This window comes from Struthio camelus, chromosome 6, assembly GCF_040807025.1.
Source record: "Struthio camelus isolate bStrCam1 chromosome 6, bStrCam1.hap1, whole genome shotgun sequence".
NCBI classification, from domain to species: domain Eukaryota; kingdom Metazoa; phylum Chordata; class Aves; order Struthioniformes; family Struthionidae; genus Struthio; species Struthio camelus.
This window is the reverse complement of record NC_090947.1, coordinates 10,608,672-10,628,695: the sequence shown is the minus strand read 5'-3', so window position 1 is coordinate 10,628,695 and position 20,024 is coordinate 10,608,672. Positions and strand designations below refer to the sequence as shown.

General features: G+C 38.6%; 1 protein-coding gene across 3 annotated transcripts in view; it reads left to right on the top strand.

Annotated features, from left to right (window-relative positions):
• Window positions 1–345: 345 nt before the first annotated feature.
• The window catches only part of AOX1 (aldehyde oxidase 1), a 46,758-nt gene continuing 27,079 nt past the window's right edge, over window positions 346–20,024 (top strand). The window contains exons 1-14 of one of the 3 annotated variants that reach the window (XM_068948191.1): window positions 346–1,406; window positions 2,846–2,903; window positions 5,079–5,175; window positions 6,787–6,895; window positions 7,414–7,540; window positions 8,429–8,490; window positions 9,200–9,280; window positions 10,201–10,281; window positions 11,421–11,565; window positions 11,737–11,829; window positions 13,603–13,754; window positions 14,008–14,101; window positions 16,632–16,741; window positions 17,607–17,791. In XM_068948191.1, the coding sequence (XP_068804292.1) occupies window positions 1,404–1,406; window positions 2,846–2,903; window positions 5,079–5,175; window positions 6,787–6,895; window positions 7,414–7,540; window positions 8,429–8,490; window positions 9,200–9,280; window positions 10,201–10,281; window positions 11,421–11,565; window positions 11,737–11,829; window positions 13,603–13,754; window positions 14,008–14,101; window positions 16,632–16,741; window positions 17,607–17,791 (1,397 nt within the window). In that variant the 5' untranslated portion in view covers window positions 346–1,403. Of the gene's footprint in view, window positions 1,407–1,470; window positions 1,710–2,845; window positions 2,904–5,078; window positions 5,176–5,871; window positions 6,028–6,786; window positions 6,896–7,413; window positions 7,541–8,428; window positions 8,491–9,199; window positions 9,281–10,200; window positions 10,282–11,420; window positions 11,566–11,736; window positions 11,830–13,602; window positions 13,755–14,007; window positions 14,102–16,631; window positions 16,742–17,606; window positions 17,792–20,024 lie in introns of those variants that run through there. The other 2 variants (XM_009684282.2, XM_068948192.1) reach the window with 2 other exon arrangements.

The following is a 20,024-nucleotide window of genomic DNA, read 5'->3' as shown; positions in this document are numbered from 1 at the left end:
TTGTGCAAACACAATTTCCTTTATGTGAGCTTTAATTTCTTTGGGACTGTTTAGGAGGATGAATCTAGCAAATCCAACAAGTTAACAATTCAAATAAATAAATATAACAAAACTGCACGATTACAGTACAATAATAAATACAAACTGTTAAGGCGTAGTATATACATTTACAAGTGTTTGAGGTGGTCTGATTACAAAGAGGTTAAATTATTTAACAGTCTTTTGTTGTGTATATAGGCTAATACATTTTGTATTGCATTTAATACCAAGACTTCATCAAATTCTTTATTTTGTATGAGATTCAAAAGGTAATTTTCAAAATTGTTGTAATGTTAATAGGTGAAAACTATACTTCATGAATCAGAATGTCCAGAGGATCAGTAAAAACTACGCATAAAAGAAAATAAGATCACCATAGGAATGGTTGTAAAGATTCAGTGTTTGCCACATACAAGGTGCTCTAAAGCATCCAGTTTAGAATACATTAATATGAAAATACAGGAGGAGATATTCAAGCCCATTATGTCCTCTGAACATAGATTTCATGACTGATGCTTCCTTTCTCTCTTCTAAAGGAGAAATGCAGTAAAAAGTTCACCTGTTCCCATCTATTCTGCAGAAACTGAAATGCAGAACTGAGCCAAAATAGTACTAAACATCATTTTACTACAATGAAACATAATTTTAAAGTGTTCTATAAAAGATGTCCACATAACTACTAGTGATAGATAGTTTTTTTGTCACAGAGGAATGAGGACCCTTTCCTTTCTCAAAATTACTCTGCTCTCTCTCTGGCATCAGTCTGAAGTAGCTGGATTTTCTAGAGGAATTTTGCCCTATTGAAGTAGAAAAGATTCTGTTTAATAAAGATAAATATACAAGACTCATCTCTCTCTGAACAATATCTAATTATCTGTCCTCAACTCAAAGCAGTATGCATATATATTGCAATGCTGAAGGACCCTGAACAGTTCAGATAAAACTAATTGGGCTGCTGTTTCAGCCATTCTCCCTTTAGTTCACAAGAGCAGAGTCTTGCTACTGCCTAATGGATATACTCTTCAAGTGGACTCCTTAAATTCAAAATTTAGGTCCTTTCTGACACATTACCTACATTCTTAATAAAACAAAACATCATCCAGTTGAAATCTGATTATCTTATGGCCTCTTTCATCTCTCCCAGTTAAGAACTCTTTTTATAAATAACACCAGCACGTTTGAATTAATAAGGATAAAGTATTCCTGAGTCTGCATTTGAATTTTTCCTGAAATCACTGCAGAAGTTGATTTAAAACAAAGATTGCAGGTACTCATGAGGAAAATCCAGAGAACTTCCTGTCCTGAATGTTGTGGACCAGTGTCAGCTCCCTGCACTGCATTTCTGCTTCTGAAAATGTCGCTTCATGGTAGGTGCCCGAGGAACTGCAAACGCGTGCAGTAATGGAGGAGTTAACCAAGGGAGGCAGCAGTGCCCGCTGTGGGTGTGTGCAGCGCCCTCTGTGCTCTCCAGCCACTCTTCTCCCTGCTGCGTTGTGGCTGAGCCGCCCCGGCCCCAGGGCCTCACTGTGCGCAGCGCCAGCTGCTCAGTGGCTTGGCATTTCCTGTCCGTGTCGGTTCCGGGCCTGGGACTGGGTCAGCTGCAGCTCCCAATGTCTCTTCAGGGGGCAGCGGGGGCTGAGGAGCTGGTTTTCTATGTGAATGGAAGGAAGGTAAGTGTCCTAGGGAAGATGTGTGGAGAAAGGGGAGCTGCTGTTCCAGAAGTAGTCCCAAGGAGTGTGTGGGCACAGATAGCATATGGTTTCCTCAGACATGGGAGTATATTCAAATTCTCACATGAAGAGTCCATGAGCATTCCTTCCTTTTCTGCTTCCTTCTAAGTAAGCAGCAGAATCAGTCTTGTAGTGTTACCTTAGTTTGCTAATTCTTGCCCACCCACTTTAAGTACATTTTGAAAAGTGAAAGTAGCAGAGGGAGGATGAAGGTGCTTACAACATCCCTTTTTAGCTAGCTCTTCTGGGCTTGGGGAAAAAGCACGTCAAAGTGAAAGTTTAGAACGGGCTTTCAACTGGGTATCACATTTAGCTGATGAGCAAACTAGTTTCTCATTCTCAGATGTCTGGTTTCTCATCTTTGATGGTATCAGAGAAGAGATTTTCAGAGGCACATCTTAAAGTCAGTAAGGCTCGAGTGCTGAACTCTGGGCTACTGGCCAACATAAAGATGATACTGCAAGAGAGGAATTAAACTGTTTATTATGAATTCAATGCAACTGGAAGGATTAGCTGATTTTGAACAACAGAATATGAAATCATCTAATCAAACAAGAATGTAGGCGTTTCTTGCTCTGTTAGTATAGTCTGTCTATTAAGGCAAGTGAAAGTTAATATAAATCCAGAAGAAAAGTGATCCCTGCTGCTGTCCTTTACAGCCTTCCTGTAATGTTCATCCCAGTAGGTCAAAGTGTCTCTAAAGTCTGCAAATCATTAATTCTTTATGCTCTTTATTGCAGTGAAGTCTTGTTGTATTTTTTTTTCTAGTGTAGTTCAAGATAAATTCCTTCAAAAACAACTACTCGGTGAAAAGTCATGTTAGTAGTTGCAAGCTGTCTTGGCACTTTCTTTCTGGAAGCATATCTATTGAGGAAGGAATTTCTAGAAGGAGGCCAAACTCTCTGGTCTTTGGCACTTAGAGTAGTTCTATGAGAGGGAACCGGGGTGGGGATGGAAGGGGGAGGAGGAGGAGGAGGATTTTCTTCTGAGTTTATGGTAATCTGTAGGGTAGTCTGTGCCCTGAATGAAAAGTCTTGCTGTCTTGGTTAAAGCTTGAGTTTCCTTTCTTACTGCAGATAATAGAGAAAAATGCTGATCCTGAACAAATGCTGTTGTCTTATCTGCGGAAGAGACGTATCCTTTCCTTGTTTGTTCCTTTATGTCACTCACATGAAAGCTTCATTCAAGCAAAGATCTCTTAAAAGATAACTAAAAAGTAATTTACCTAGTTAAAGAAGTTGTGACTTCCTTAAGAAGATAAAACAACTGTATTAGATTAGGTATCCTTCCTAAGTGAAATCTCTTCAGTGAGCTACTGAATTTTTAGCCTAGTTTCCTAAACAAACAAGAGTGATCAGGCGCTATCTGTATGTGCGTGTCTGTGTATCTGTTCCTCCCCTACAAAAGAACCTTAAGAATGTTTTGGCCAGTATGAATAAAATTTGATAAGAGTAGGAGTCTCCGAGTTTTGTGAAAGTCTCTCACACAGCCTTTCACAGGAAAGGGGAGATACCTTGGCATGAGACCCAGAGTCTGCTGGAGTTTTGAGGTAATCTGCCTTTTTCTTGTGATAAGCACTCCAAACAGGTTTACAAACTCAGAAACCAGCTTTTAATAGTAAATAAATATGAAAAAATAAGTTTTTAAATTAGAGGAAAATTAAAAATTAATTAGGTGAGACAGAACAGAAATTGTGAGAACTACAGCTCTCACCCTGCCTGTTGTGTCTTTGCAGGTAGGTTTGTTTCCTCCTAGCTTGGTTTCAGTCTATGACTCAGTGGCTTTCTGGGTTGATCCAAATTTTACACCACTTCCTCTGATCCACTTCTTTCTTTGACTTGCTGGCACCTTGAAAAATCATTTAATCTTTTTGTATCATTATAAGTTATGTATCATTATGCTTTTAAAATGAATGTAACATTAACTTGTCTTTCAGGAGCCTAGTTAGCGGTTGTACCGTGCAGTTTAAATGACAGCTTAAAGTATTCCTGCCCTCTGCTGGTTGTGTCTGTATGATGGTGTGCCATCGCCTCAGAGGTTTCTGCAGAGCTCTTTCTGAAACCACTCTGTTAGCCAGACTGAGGAACTGATCCTCCTCTTAATAAGCCTCCAAATATAGTTAAGCTAACATAGCTAGGGGGATAGCTGACTCCGGAAAAGAGACAAAAATGAGTGGCAGGGAACAAAGACAGGACAGGAGTATCTTATGCTGATGTTGCCAAACTCTTTGTGGTGTGAAATGTTTGCCTGAGTGACCCTGAGGAGCTTGAACATCTTCCAGTACTGTATTTTATAACCGCAAGGTGCAATATAATACTTACCTAAGCATCTTCTTGGGGAGGGTAAATGCTATAGGAATTGGTGCATTAGGCTAGTATTAATAACTGGAAGGGCAACTGTGAAACAGCAAATAAATAGAAGGAAAGAAACTACATCTTAAAATGTATTTGTTTTATCTGACAGAGTAGAGTGTCTGTGGAAGTGCTCTATAATCAGAAAAAGTAGTAGAGATAAGACCCAAAGGCAACACACTCCTTCTCAAAGCCTTTCTGAAAGTGAAGAATTTTAACCCCAAAAGTGACAAACACTTTTCTTTTGATGATGTCGTGTGAAAAGAGACCATCATTCCTTCCATCATTCCCTGCTCCTGGCGGAGGACTCTCTTTCCTTACCTTGTGCCAGTCTTGGAGTTCCTCAGACCTTTCTGTGTACTAATTCCACTCAGACCATCAGAAAACTAACCTAGTTAAACTAGGTCGGTAAACTAACCTCAGATTGACCAATGCTGCAGATTCATGGAAGCAAGTGCTGTGCTCCTAGAAGAGTGATCTTTCAGCTGAGATGCAAGGTTAATGTCCTGACCATAGATGAGCCTTAATTTTCCAACGTCACTTATGGGAAAAACTGGGATATTGGCTTTAGCGTCCCACTGGAAGTTCAAATATGTAACTATTTTGCCCATTACGTGTTTCTACCTTTCATATTTTCACTTTGAAAATTATTTTTCACTGCCTGTTTCTGTCTCAACTTACTCCTCTTCCTCAGAGGAAGTCAGAATCAAGTTTTTTCTATTTCCTTGATGAGAACAGGATTTTGGTCACATCATTCCTTAGCTTCGATATTCTTTTAACTGAAAATTTTTAATTTGACATAGAAAGGAGTCTGATATATATGTTATTGCACCTAACCAATTATATGTTCAAAAAATTCAGGAAAAAAGTGGTCCTCGAGCTTTGACGGAATGAAGGCCAAAACTGAAGCCTTTTTTTTTTTTTTTTTTATTTTTCCCCTTAACGGCAGCACTTTCAGTCCATCTTACAGGAACTAAATATGGCTGTGGAGGAGGTGGCTGTGGTGCTTGCACGGTGATGATATCAACTTATGAAGCAGCTTCCAAGAAGATACAGTATCCTTAACAGAAAATTTGGAAAACTCTACACTGAATTTTATGACCGTAGATACCATTCCCAGATAAAAAGTGTAAAAACAAAACTGTAAAATGTGTACTTAATAGTAAAAGAATGCAAAGGTAGGGTCACTTTAAACCAAAAGAGAACACTATGTAAAATACTGTTCGTTCAGCCATGTTATGAATTTGCTGAAATGTCATACTCAAATTTGTAATTTTCTCATATATACTAACCACTCCTGTGAGGGCCTTTCTCTTCAAGAGGTATTCATTTGACACACTTCATATTGCCCAGTGGAAATTAGCTCATACCTGCAGTTCTCGCATGTGACTGACAGGAACATGGGGCAGCCAGAGGTTTCAGCTGGATCAACTTAGACCTTTTAATTTAATTCTGAACACCCCCAAAAGAACCCAGAAGGACTTTGAAACTCACAAAATGAGTTTCATCAAGCTAAAAAGTATAATCATTTATTTTTAAGTTGAGGAAATGCCCAAGAGGTTATTTAAGACAAAATAGAAGTAAAATGGGTAATAAACAATTCTCTCCCCCTCCCTCTGATCTTGCAGGCTTGGTTTCAGCCACCTCAGTGGCTTTCTGGGTTGCAGCAAATCTGCATCATCCTCTCTGGTTCCTAGGAAATTTGTTTCTGTCAGCCCGGAGACTTGGTTCTGGAGCTGATCTCTGCTCCTCGCAACAGTCTTTCAGTCTCTCTGCTGTAGATCTTTAGCTTCTTGCTGTGAGTTTTCACAGGACAGCAACACTTTATCAAGAGCTGATACTTTCTTACTGCAATGTGTCAGTTACTGTTTATGTAGCAGAATTTCAACAGCCCTCCATCTCTTGAGGTCAGTGTTGGCTAATGTGGTGCTCTGTGAAAAACTTGTAATTTTTTCGCTTTTGAATTTCCATCCAAAAAAAAAAGTTCATCAAACTGTTCAATCAGAACATGTCATTGTCAGTTGAGTCCTTTTTTAGGTGGGGAAAAAGTCAAAGTGTTCTTCTGACAATTGCATTACATTGGAATGCAAAGCAAATACAAATATTTAGAGTTATTATAAAAGTTGAATCAGCATGACACTGTTGAAAAGAAACATTTCAATCACAGTAAATCAAAACATTTTATTGTTAATGATGAAAAGCTTTTCAAAATTTTCATTTTGATATGTTGTCCCTATTTATTTATTTTTTTTTTTTTACGTGAGAATTTCCTTTGGATCAGAGATTCAGATTCCAAATTATCAGCACTAATTCTCCTTTACTTCCTGCAAAGGACTACACCAACCCTCTCGTCCCCTTCTTCCTCCTCCAAAGCACACTCACAAAGGTTGCTCATGGGCAAAAGAGATTAGAGGGCAATTGGAAGAGACAAAAGTATTAAGGAAGATATAAACTCTCCAGAACTGTCAATATTATTTCCTCATAGATGCAGTTCTTATACTGGGGACAAGGCACATTGCTAGCATGCAATCCCTCAATAAAGCTTATTGTGGTCTTATTCCAAATTATAGTAATGACTGCTTTGTAAGTGAAAACTATGTCTTGATTTACCACAGAATAATATTCCACTCTCTTTAAGCTCCCTGATTGTCCTTTATATTCCAAAGACATTATTCAGCAAATGCCTGTCTGCTTCCCATTTGCTCCTTGTATGGTGCAGCAGTCACCACAGTGGAAGGTGTTGGAAGTACAAAAACCAGGCTTCATCCAGTTCAGGTGAGAACACAGTGTCGTTATGTAATAGCATTACTGATTTCTTCCTCCATGTGGACTGCATTGAGCGGCAGTGCTTTAAGGGCACTGGGATTTCATATGCTGATTATGATCCCCGAATAACAAAAGATAAAGATATAGTTGATCAGGATGGATGAAACATGGCTCATTATATGTCTTGCTTTAGTATTGACAGCCTGATCAAATAATTCATGTATAAGAACTGTTGGGAGTGTAGTGCTCCATTTGGAGAAATGATGTGTCTGGACAGTGACCCTTAGCTGACATTTTAGTATAGATGCAAAAAAACATGAAAGTCCCCCGAAGGGTAATTAGCTTCCCTAATAAGATGTGCTTTGGCATTACACCCAAAATAATTATTTGTATCTGAGATTGGCTTACTTTAAAAGTCTGAATTGCTATGAAGACAGCACTTAGTATTACTTTTCCCATATCTGAGTGGGTTTCTTAGGACTGTGAGGTACACTGGAATGAGGGCTATTTGTGGTGGTTAATTTCAGGAGAGGCTTGCCAAGTGCCATGGCTCCCAATGTGGTTTCTGCACCCCTGGAATGGTGATGTCCATATACACTTTGCTAAGGAACCACCCAGAACCCACTTTGGAGCAGATAACTGCAGCCCTGGCTGGTAAATATTGCCACTTTTAATTTGTAGGTATGTCCTTAAGCCATTTCTTCCTTCTGATACTCTGTCTATGTGCCTGCCAGTCTGGTTGAATACATATATGCATACATTTAAATTGTGCTTCCCCACAGAGCTGGTTTTGGTACTGGATACAAACCTTGTATTCCCTATCACTCTTGGAAAATGAAGCAGGGAACTGTGAACTGTTGCAGGGACACATGTTCAATACATCCCCATATACATCTTTTGAAATGTCAGATGTGCAAAAAATTGTGGCATATTGGAGAAGTAGCTGCATCTGAATATCTCGGTCTGAAATCCCATCACATCTGGAGTAGGGAATGTCATAAGCCTCATAGGAGAGCCCTTTTGTGATAGGAATAAAACAGTCAAATAAGGGAGAGAGTCGTGTAGACCCTCTTCACTAAGGGCAAATGTGAATGTTTATTGCAGGAAAAATAGCTTCTGTCATTTGTTGTATACTTGAATCACAGAGGAGCCAAAGACATTTCCTGTTCCTGTGAGATGAACTAGGTGGCGGTATAATGCTATCCTCCCATACTGTTAAAAATAAAATGGAAGGAGAAAAACGTTTTGAGTGGGTGAGGAATCTTCTGCAATGTTGTATCTCCTATATGCTGGTCGATAGTCAGTATTCCCTCTAATCCAGCTCTCAAGTATTTCAGCACCCTCTTTGAAACAATTTTTTTTTTTCCTCGGGACTTGCTGGATGTTAAGTCTTGTGACACTCTGATCTTTACTGTCTTTCAGAGAGCTAACACTTCTCCTTAAGCTTCAAAAAGAGAAGCTTTCTGGAAGGACATGATATTTAAAATCCACGTACTTTGGACAAAGTACAAGAACAAAGCTTTTTCTTGCTCCTTTTTTCAGGGAACTTGTGCCGATGTACTGGGTATAGACCAATCCTAGATGCCTGTAAAACCTTTTGTGAGGTAAGGAGTAGTAATGATAGGAATACTTGATCATGCCTATAAGTACTCATCATATATTTATGAGCTAATGTTTTTCCTGTGGAAACAGGTGCATGAAGAGCAATGGCTTACTGTAAAATGCAGTATCCATATATCTCCAGACCATCATCATTTTATATTAAGGTCTTATCTTCCCTCTGTTAAGAGATGTAAGTTTTCTGTCCCTGTAACTCAAAAAAGGTGTTTAATGGCCTACCATGTAGGAAAAACTGTGATTGATGCGAATGAAATTGGATTACAAAGAGTAACCTGGAATAATTTCATATGCTTTATTGTGGGTCAGTACTGGCATAAATAAAAGCAGAATTTGGATTTATGTTCTTTATTATGTAACACTATGTATCAGACCTGCAGTGGAAGAAATGGTAGAGTGAATTGTGAGTAAAACAAACAATTCAGACTGTCCTGTGTGTACTCCCTCAAGGTCAACTGCCTTTCATATAGTACACATTGTATGCAGCATTTTGCATTAAGGACTTTAACATGATAAGATTTTAAGATATTTTTTGAATATCACTCCTTTAACACACAAATCCTTCCAACTTAGCTTATTATTAAGATTCATCCAGAACTTCATTGAAATATACAGACAGACTGTTACTGGCTTAAGTGGACTTTAACTTACTGCTGTTCTGGGAAGTATTTTGCTAATGGAATATGCCTATTTTAGGAATCAATTTGCTGTCAAAGTAAAGCAAATGGAAAGTGTTGCTTGGATCAAAAAGATGATTTATTTGACAACGGAGAGAAGGTGAGATTTTAAGTATATTCACTCTCCTATTTAGAAATAAAACTTGCACAACAGAAAGAATATTGCATTGTTTATTTCTTGTGATTAAAATAAATGCAGTATATGCTGCCATTTTTATCCTTCACCTGGTTCACCTTATTCCATAATTTTACCCTTTTTTTTTTTTTTTTTTAATCAGACATTGTTGTATTTTTTGTAAGGAACTTGAAGATATTCCTAAAATCTAAGGATTGTTTGTATATATTTGTACGAGGAAGAGATCATGTAGACGATAGTTGGTAGAAGGTAGTTTGGATGTGCAGACCTAAGTCTCGAGCAATTCTTCAAATTCAGGAATATTAATATTCTTAGATTATGATCAGTGCATTACTGAGAAATCAGGACATATGTGGAGCTATCTAAAATCAATGATCAGTGATGATCTGAATGTAATCGATGATGATTTCTTAGGAAGCTCGCTGCTGGCTTGAGTCCAAAGAATGAAATACTCCTAAAATCAATCATGATCTTTTTTTTTTATGTTATCCATGTGAACATTTGACTTTGTTCTCAGTTTTCATTCAATGATATCTTAATCTACTTCTCTGCCTTTTGAGTACAGTAGGTTGGAATGAAGTGGGCTACTACTTTATAGCGGGACTATAGGAAGCTTGTAGTTAGTCTTTCAGTTACTTGCCTGTACACTCTTGCCTGTACACTCTCACTTCTATTAGCAGTGAGCTTTGAGAAACTGTGATGAGCGCTTCCCTCACTTCAGCAGCTCCAAGTGATGCATGGTAGTTTAGCACCAAATCCAAAGACTAGCTGAATTATTAGTTTTCTAATGACTTCAGTGGGACCCTTACAATTGTTTCTTTTTGTATGGAATTAAGGATGCAGAAAAAATTATTGTTCTTTATTTGTTTTCTGCCTTTTTTAAGGTTTGCACCAGACTCTTTTCAACAGATGGATTTCAGCCTCTAGACCCTACCCAGGAGCTTATATTTCCTCCAGAACTAATGGTAATTTGTATTGCTTTTAGACTATTTTTCAACTTTACCTTTTCCTTAACAGTGGTCCCTGGTACAGGATTCATTCTGATGTCCTGCTTATCACTGGTTCATAAGAAGAAGTGTTGTAACATCTTTATATCAATCCAAAATTATACTCATTTTTTGCAGTGGGTTCTTTGAATAATCACTTATAAAAGATAATCGTATTGGGGAAATGAAGTCACAGAGTTGAGCTCTAGATGAGAAGACAGAGAAGTAACCTGAAGTGGGTTATCAATGCAGCACTTGAAGATTCTAATGCTTCTCAGCAAACTGGATGGCGAACACTTTATAGCATTGGCAAAACAATGTATTTTCCCCATTTTGTGGCATAATAGTTTTGCTGAACTTTTCTCTCAAAATGTCAGCCTCAGACCAGACTGGGTCTGAGGCTGGGGAGCATTTAGCCCCAGTGATTAAAGTGTGATAAAGAGGTAAGTGGCTGAAATAAGGGTACTGGAATGGAAAGTGTCAGGCATCCTTAATTATAGACAACAGTATTTGCTTTGGAAAGGCTAAAGGCTGTTTGCATTGCATTATTGTCAAGGTATGGATCTCAAAACAAAACTTCTCTATAACTAGCTGTCTGCTTACAGAGAAAAGTTGAAAACTGGAGGTGCAGGAGTTCCCGACTGTGGTATTTGTACCACCACTAGTTCACAAACTATTTGCAAGGGGTCAATGAACAGAACAGCCAGATGCATCCTCGTGTGTACTTAATCTATGAAGGGATGCTGCTGCCAATGTCACTGGTGACCTCCAAGCAGACTAATTGTATAAAGCCCTCCCTAGGTATTTTTTAATTTTTTTCCATTAATTTCAGCAGGTATAGGATCTTATCCTACACTTTTTGTTTGGGGGATGTTTATTATCAATTGTGTTTACCAGCCTATTGGAATGATTTGAAGATGTTTCATCCATGAAGTGTAAATTTCATCATTGTGTAAAAGGCCAGCCCAGCAGTACCATTTCTATCCTATTTTGAAGGATTAAATAGAACTGCCATTGTTTAAGGCCTTTTCTTGATCTCCAGTTGAGTGTGAGGTCTATTAGATGCCTCCACCTCGCTATATGTCTAAATATTTAAATCTGCTGTATTTCCCCATCAGAGGATGGCTGAAAATCAAGCAAAAAGAACTCTGGTTTTCCATGGGGAGAGAATGACATGGATTTCTCCTGTAAGCTTAGATGAATTACTGGATCTGAAAGCTGCCCACCCCAAAGCACCTCTTGTGGTTGGGAACACCAACGTGGGTATGTACAATCAGAATGGCTCCGGTTGCCATAGCTTCAGTGAGCATGGGAGTAGAAGAGCTACACTTACTCGTGGTTTTCTATCCCTAAGCTTAAGCTCCACTGTTAAAAATGCCATTATGGAAAAGTAGTGATTTTTTTCTTTTATATAAGTGTCTTTCTATTTAATAGGACCTGAGATGAAATTCAAAGGAGTACTGCATCCAATTGTTATTGCTCCAGCAAGGGTTCCGGAGCTGAACTTGGTACAACGCACGGATGATGGTTAGTAGGCTGTACTTTGTTCAGACATGCGAGATTCCTCTGCAGTAAGGAATACCTGATCCGTTCTGTAGTACTGCAGGTGTGAATTGCTGTGCAATGACTTTGGCTCTCTAGTCATGCCTAAGCATGCTTGGTTCATTCCTGGATCAAGGTGACTGTGGCCACTAGTGGTCCTAGTGCGTGATACAGAGATTTACAGTACAGTACTGACCAGGAATACCCTTCTGGGTCCTGTTAGCCATATTACTGCAAGGATAATTATCCTGACAACACTGCTTCTGGTGCTAAGCCACGCAGCATTTGCTTTTAGATCCCTGTACCATGCTGTATTATGTAGCATAGATAGACCCATAGTTAGCAACATTGCAGGCTTGCCCACATTAGGGAAAAAAGGCTGTGGGCTGTGGTTAAACTGGAATAGCTAATATACATTAACTAACCTAGTTCTCAGCAATGACAGTATTATTTATTGTAGATTCACACTTTTCGCCTCAATTTATATATTTAAGATCAATATAGAGAATTTTTAAAATTTAAGTTGAATCAGTTTTTAATTTTGAGGTAAATTTGATTGAAATTAGAAGTAACAACTCTAGATAGATTTAAACTTACTATAGTAGTCTAAATTAGATGAATATAAATGAAGTTGTGCATGCTTACTGCCGAAGTGTTAAAGAATTCAAGCCCTAAATGAAAATTTCTTATTATATGCCCGAATCCATTTTTTTTTTGACGTGGTAAAGTGCATTTGACAGTTCTGTCATTGCATTTAGAGTATCTTTTTCGTTTCGGTTCAGCCAGCTAGTTCAGCTCAATGACTATTTTTTTTCTTAGCTGAGAAATGATTGGGAGTTGAGAGAAGCAGGGATAATGTTTACTGCTTCTTTTAATTTATCAGTAAAATCCAGTTATGAGAGGATGAGACTTACAAGTTCTAAAATGAGAGATAAGCAGTTTAGTTTGCCAGCCAGAGATAAAATTACCTCTATTTAAGCAGATTTAAATGCAAAACATATTTTGATAAACTTCAAAATACAAACTTTAGCATAATTTGACTTGATTAATAAAAACTATTTTTAATTATATATTTTTAATTTGTATTTTGACTGTATCCCAGTGTCCACTCAACATTTACACAACTCATGATTAAAACAGTTAATAATTTTGAACAGAAGTGCACCCTTTGCCATTTTATAACATAAATATTAAAAATATAATCTGAACAAATACAAAAATGTATAATTGCTCAACTAAATGCAGACAGCTATAGATTTTAGTGGGTGGAAGAATACCATATTTATAGTGTTAGGACTATTCTGTTGCAGAGAGTGCCTACCTATTCTTTATGAAAATAACTAAAATGTACACTGTGCAAAGCAAGATCAAATTGTGATGAAAATCATGATTAAAAACAGGAAGTACCAAAGTGTTGAAAACATTTTGAAATTGATTAAGTGCTCAGGTTAGGCTTCACCCAAAGGCGATTCAGTCAAAGCTGGTGCAAGGGAAGCAGTGGAAATGAGCAGCTGACAGCAGGAAAGGAAGTTCCCTTTTACTGGAAGTGAGCCATTAGCTCAATTTAGACATTTCATGAAACTTCACCCTCAATCTCCTGAATTAAAAGATCACTGTCCCTTTAAAATGCAAAGGCTCTTCACTTTATACCTGCCCATGCTGCACATGAGTAGTTCCGGCTCTACGATCTGGACGTGGTTTAAAACCTAGCAAGTAAAATAATGCTCACGTTATACTTTTTTAACATTTTGGTTACAGGATTAACTCTAGGAGCGGCCTGCAGCCTCACTCTAGTGAAAGACATCCTGACAAATGCAATCTCGGAGTTTCTGGAGGAGAAGACAAAGATTTTCCGTGCTGTGTTGCAGCAGTTAAGAACTCTGGGTGGAGAACAGATAAGAAACGTTGCTGTATGCTCTGTGTTACTTGCAATAACATTTGCATGAGTGAACCAAACTATGTGAAATTGTTCCTGACCACATGTAAAACTTCCATTCATTTTTAATTCTGTTTTTAGCTATGAATTTTTTGTCAGTACATCTTTTTTGAGCTTTTGTTTTGTGTAATCTTACGTGTAATCTTCATGGTATGTTAACACTTAACGTAAAAATGATGATGATGATGGAGAAATTTGAGAAATTTCTTTTCTTTTTTTTTTTCAAGTCATTAGGTGGAAACATTGTAAGTAGAAAATCTACCTCAGACTTGAATCCCATTCTGGCAGCTGGCAATTGTATACTCCATCTGGTGTCAAGAGGTAAGAAGACAAATCTGGTCTTTCTATTTGTGCCAGAGGAGCAGGATTATATTGTATGGGGGGAGAGGTTGAACCTACAACTGTGAATGTTTGTTGAGGAACTCTCTTCCCACCCACATGTAAGATCGCATCTGCAAGAGAAGGAATGTGCATACTAAGAACATGTCAAAAAGTCTCACATTGAAGATAAGCATTCAGACTAGTCAAATCACATGTACTTCTATAGGCGGTGAATTACTAAAAGCACTCATAAACCCTCACAGCTGGAGAAGCCACATACCATCTCCTATCCCCAGTATTTTTCTGTAGTTGATGCTTTGCCCTTGTTTTAAAATTACCTTCTGGCCTTGACAAGATCACCTGCTTCTCCTTCCTCCCAGATGCTTCCAAAGCGAGAGCTACTAGTCCAGCTCCTTTTTCCATGCCCTCCCCGTGAATCCTCATTTTCCTTCCATCACTGTTTATACTCCCCTCTACTAGCTCAATTCCTTGTGCTCTACCTTACTGTGGTGAAAATTTTGGTACGCATGGCTTGTGATTACAGTTGTAAACAGAATCTGGTGGCCTGCAACTGCACGCTTTCCTTCCCAGGTGGCTTATGCCCTTTTTGCCCTTGAACGAGACAGAACACATGTTGCTATTTCAGGCCATGTAATACACCACTCAGCACCCTGAAATACATGTTCTTTACAGGGTTGTGTCTGAGCCAGGATTTCTTGGACCGGAAGCACAAATGGTTATGCTGTATTGTTTCTGTGATTTTTTTTTTTTCCTGCATAGTTTGGCAATGAAAGGTGGAATATCTGTCAGGATGTCCTTCTGACAAGTGACAATGTAAACATTTACATCTTCTTAGTGACTCCAATAACATGCCTACTTATTAGGGTAATGAATAGGAGCGCTTGCTGATAATCTCTTTCTGTTAACCTGGGAGATCCTTACAGGTGGATGTGGATTTTAGGCCTCTTCAGAAGTCTTTAACATATTTCTTTACCAAATGGTAGACAATGACGTAAGAAAAGGAGATTTCAGAAACACTATTAGTTCTTAGTATTTATCGTAGACCATAGTGTAAAAGAAAACGTATCCTCCCAGATACTGGCAAGCTTATAGGTGGGATTGGACACTAACTTTTTTACATGTAAACGAAGTGTTTGGAATTACAAAGGCAAAAATTCAGAAACTGCAGTGCTGTTCTTTTTATCAGTGTTACTTTTGAGATTCACACTTCAGCCAAAAAAATTCTTTTACTAAAGTTTTGCACACTAGTCACACTAGTATTTTAGCGATGCAATTTTAATGCTAAATGATATTCTAGGATGAATAGGTTACAATGTCATCATCCCATATAACACGAAAAAGAAATCTTACTTTAAAGCAGCCGCTGCTGAAGTATCACATCCCTTGAATGTGAAACGAGTGTTTCAATATCTGAACCATTTACAAATGATGCAGAGATTGCCTGTTTATAGGAGGTCTTGGGACTAGGTCAGGGCTATCACAAGATAAATACTGTCTAGCAATAAGAAATCAATTCTTTTAAAAAGCATTGTATCCGCTGTTCAGCATATGCGAAGTACTAAGTGCACAGAAGATTAGTAAAAGATAACACTTTGACTTCATCTGATAAACACACAAGGTTAAATTCTGTACTGATGAATCATTCATTGTTGCTTTCCATCTGTGTACAATGTGAGGTTTGTGCTGCTGTTTTTGCAAGATCACAGTTCTAACTGACATAGTTGTGCTACTAGTAAAGTTGCGGTCACATGAACGAAACCCCTTTAGCCAACAGAGCTTGTTTAATTGCCAGAATCAGTTACATGAGTTGAAATATATGCTGCATTTTCACTGGGAAGGCCTGCCGGCTTAACTGATGTAGTGATATTGGCAACCCCCCTTATAGTATTAAACCAAAGGATAAGTGTGCAGAAGGCTCTTAAGGTTTTAGATACCTCTCAGAATTTTGTCCTCTTTCCATTTGAAAATGCCAACTTTAATCTTATATCTCATTGAATGATGAGTCTTAGTCACTTTCAGAATAATCCACCAAAAAGAGAGAGAAAAAGGCAGTAGCATTTGTTCCCTTCAGGGCTCCAAGAGCTGTTCAGAGTCTCAGGCCAAAAAAAAAAAAATTCAGCTTACTTTTTTTCCAACAGTTCTCTCCCAGTCTTCTTCCTCACTCCCTATGCCTTATCAGGAAAGGCGGTGATGACAGCACCTGCAGAGATTGGGAGCAGATTGACAGGGGCAGGGGGAGGGATCAGTGCAGCAGCATCAGAAGGGACAGTTATGGAATGGGGATCATTCCCTAGGCCCTTTCTTAGGGCTGTGGTCTTTTGATGCTACAGAAGACACTTTCATTTCTAGAGCATACCGCTGATGAGATGATATTTAAAGTCTGAGGTCATTATTTTACCATGAAGACTGCAGGTATTCCTTGCCAATTAAAATATGACTGATGTATGTGAATTGCACACTTAGCACTGTACAAAAGTTTCCTAAGTTGTTTTGTTGTTGTTGTTTTTAGGAAGAAAGCGACAGATTCCTTTGAGTGATATTTTTGCAGATGGAGCTGGTAACAGTACCATTATGCCAGAAGAGATCTTGGTCTCTGTCTATATCCCCCATTCTAGGAAGGTAAGTTTCTAATTTGTTTGTGCAAAGTTAGACACTATTAAATAAAGAATGGGGCGGTGGAGGGAGCATAATCCCTATGTTTAAAGTAACACTGTTATTGCTCACTTTCTGAATTGAACTTGATCCTCCCAATGCTATACTATCTCCCAGTTCAAGCCAAAAAACACAATTCAGCAGGTTGTTGGTGAAGAGAAGTATTCAGATAAAAGATTACCCCAAAGTGATGAGGGCAATAACTATTGGGAACTCATTACAGAAGGGGGTCTTGGACAACCTGCCATAGTCCTCACCCGAGCTGGCTGCCCACCTGTGATATAATTGGCATTGATTGGGTAAAGCCCTGTCATCTCTTGAGGATTTTGGCTGAAAAGAGATAAGATGATTAACATGTTTGTGATGTTTGCATAAATGTTACTGAACTGAATAATAGTCTTACAGTGGTACTGTGTTTGCAAGAATGGATATGGTATCTTATAAGAGAATTCTGGGCCATATCATTGGAGAACTGAAGTTTGGCAATACTTTGAAGCCTGTGAGCTTTGATCCTGTTCTAAGTGCAACTCTACTGTCCTCCTCCCCTGCACAAAATGCCTGTCTTCCAGCTATCTATGAGAAGGTCTAAGTCATCTGAACTGTGTGAATGATGGAAGATCAAGTCAGGGCTGCTAGAAAATCAGGGAAGACAAAACCACTGAAAGGTCGATAGGAGAAAGTGAATGGTTGAATATTTAGGGATTGTTTAGGAAGTGGAATTTGTGCACTCCTTTTTTTTTTTATTCTCTTACTTCATATGCTGCAATAATAAGTTCTACTTTCAGATACTTATATATGTGTGGGTTTTCCATTTCTGTCTGATCTTGCTCAGGGCGAGTATGTGTCTGCATTCCGACAAGCACCACGACGGGAAAATGCTCTCCCAATAATCAATGCTGGGATGAGAGTTCTTTTTGAAGAAGGCACAGACATAATAAAAGATTTAAGCATTTTCTATGGAGGTAGTGCCTCAACCACAATCTGTGCAAAACAAACCTGTCAGGCACTTATTGGAAGGTACAGTATCAATTTTTCTGCCTTCTCCACATCTCTAGGTAAATGGATTTTGGCTTGCAATATTGAGAGATAGAGATAGGATGTACTCTCTTGGAGCATGAAAGTACACAGATTTCACGTGCCTAGCTGATGCCATATATGCCACATTCATATAAGTGAATGATTTGGTCAAGCCTGAACGATAACAGTTCAAGACTGTTACATTTTGAAATCGGTGCAGACCTCACGGAAAATCTCACCTTGTGCCAATTCTTTCTTGTCTGGGGTCCCCATGTGTTGCTGATATGTCATCTCTGACCCCGGTGGCTATAAATAGACATACAAAGGGGGTGCTACTTGATTATTATCGAAGGAGGCAGTGACAAGAACACTTAGGAATGACTCCTCAGCAAGAGGACGTGGCTTGCGCCTCCTTTGCTTACTGGGTTTGAGGATTTTGATCTGACCTGAGGTGATAGTTACCTAACTTGAATCTCCTCTGCTGCTGAGGGAGATAAATAGAGGATGATAAGTCTAGTTCAGTTCAGCATTATCAGCCAACTGGTAGTGGCAGTTGGAATGTACCACCCAGACTGCTCTTACCGGATTGCAGCTTTTCCTCTATATCACAGCTTAGGTAGATGATAGGAAGGGATGTGAATAAGCCAGTGCCTTTACATATTCTGCCTGGGAGTCTTTCTCATACATAGTGGGCAGATTAGGAGAAAATAAGAACCTAGTTTAAGCACTAGAAAATAAAGGGTAAGATGGAAATTCATGGCAACCATTTTTCCTACACAGCAAGTGACTATGTTCTGGGTTAGATTTTGAGGAATCTCACATTGTTTTGGTGTTTATCCTATACTAGTAAGGTTGTCACTGTATAATTACTTGGTGTGGCTCAATTGTTAGGTTACTACTTCCATGAAAATGTTTTTCAGAATACTTGAGTCTTAATAATATTAATGCTTTTGTTTATATTGTGACAATGCTGGGAGCTAGGTAATGCGCTGGAGTTATGTTTCCTACATATTAGAGCTCAGTTGAGTCTGATCACAAATGAAAATGAGTCTCTGATGAAAATTATTTTAAGATAAATATGGCCGGTGGGAACATTTCTGTTAAGTTAAATGGAGTTTGGGTTAGGCCCTAAATACGTTAGTCTGTCGTAAAATGTAGCAAAAAAAGATCTGTAAAGAATCCTTTGATTTCAAGGGAATTTTACCTGGTAACTAGATAGGAGGCAAGACTGAATTCATTCTTAAACAACTCCTAGAACACAGGGCTGCGCTAGTAAGAGTCTAGCCACTCACAGAGCACGCAGAGGGTTTGAGTGAATGACCTGGACTGTGTACATGCTCCTTAGTGCAGTTATCCACTTTATTAAGAAATAACAAAAAGTAAAGGATTCCAAAAAAAATCTTTAAACCGTCCTTTTTCCAGGGAGATGGCTGGGACCAAATGTCTTTCCTAGATTTTGGGCTGATTCGCTTTCTTTTCAGTCAGTGTTTGATTTAGCAAGTTTCTTTGCCTTTGGAATTGCATTTAAATTTGGGAACCTTGGACCTCTGATCATCCAGACCTAGTGCAATACCCTGGGGCTTCCTTCCAGCCTGTAACTTGAGTTTTCCTTCCAAAAGACATGAAGGCACATGGGTGCAACTCCGGTGTGAATTAGGCAATGAGGTGCGAGGACATGAGCAGTGAGATAGGTGGATGAGGTACCTACATGATCAATTGTGCACCTGGGCCCAAGCGTTGGGAAATGTTGCTAGATCCCCTAGGTTTGACAATCCTTTACCACTGTTGTTCTTGAGTCCTTCAGTTTGGCTTTAATAGATAGAAGGAGTGAGAATTTCAGATGTGCTCAAGAACCTTAGGAGTGCAAGTCAGGCCTTAGCATTTTCAGTATCCTTTCATCTACAGGATCCTAATAATCTCAGATGCTTTCCCTGACATTCCCTCCCATTTTGCCATCTCTTTCTAATGTCTGGGAGATTAAATTTGCAGTTAAGTCAAGCAGTATAAAACCCTTTCTCTACACTGAGTCCCACTGGACTGTTTCACTAGTTGAGGTACTCATTATTTGTTGCTTCTTTGGGTGCTTAAATTTCTTCTAACACGTTTGTATTTTGATATCCAAGGCTATGTAACTATGGAAAACTGACTGTGTTGAGATACTTCAAGAAAACAGCCTTTACAGAAAATATGAAGCAGTTATCTAGTACTAATCAGATCCCTTGAAAGCATCTCC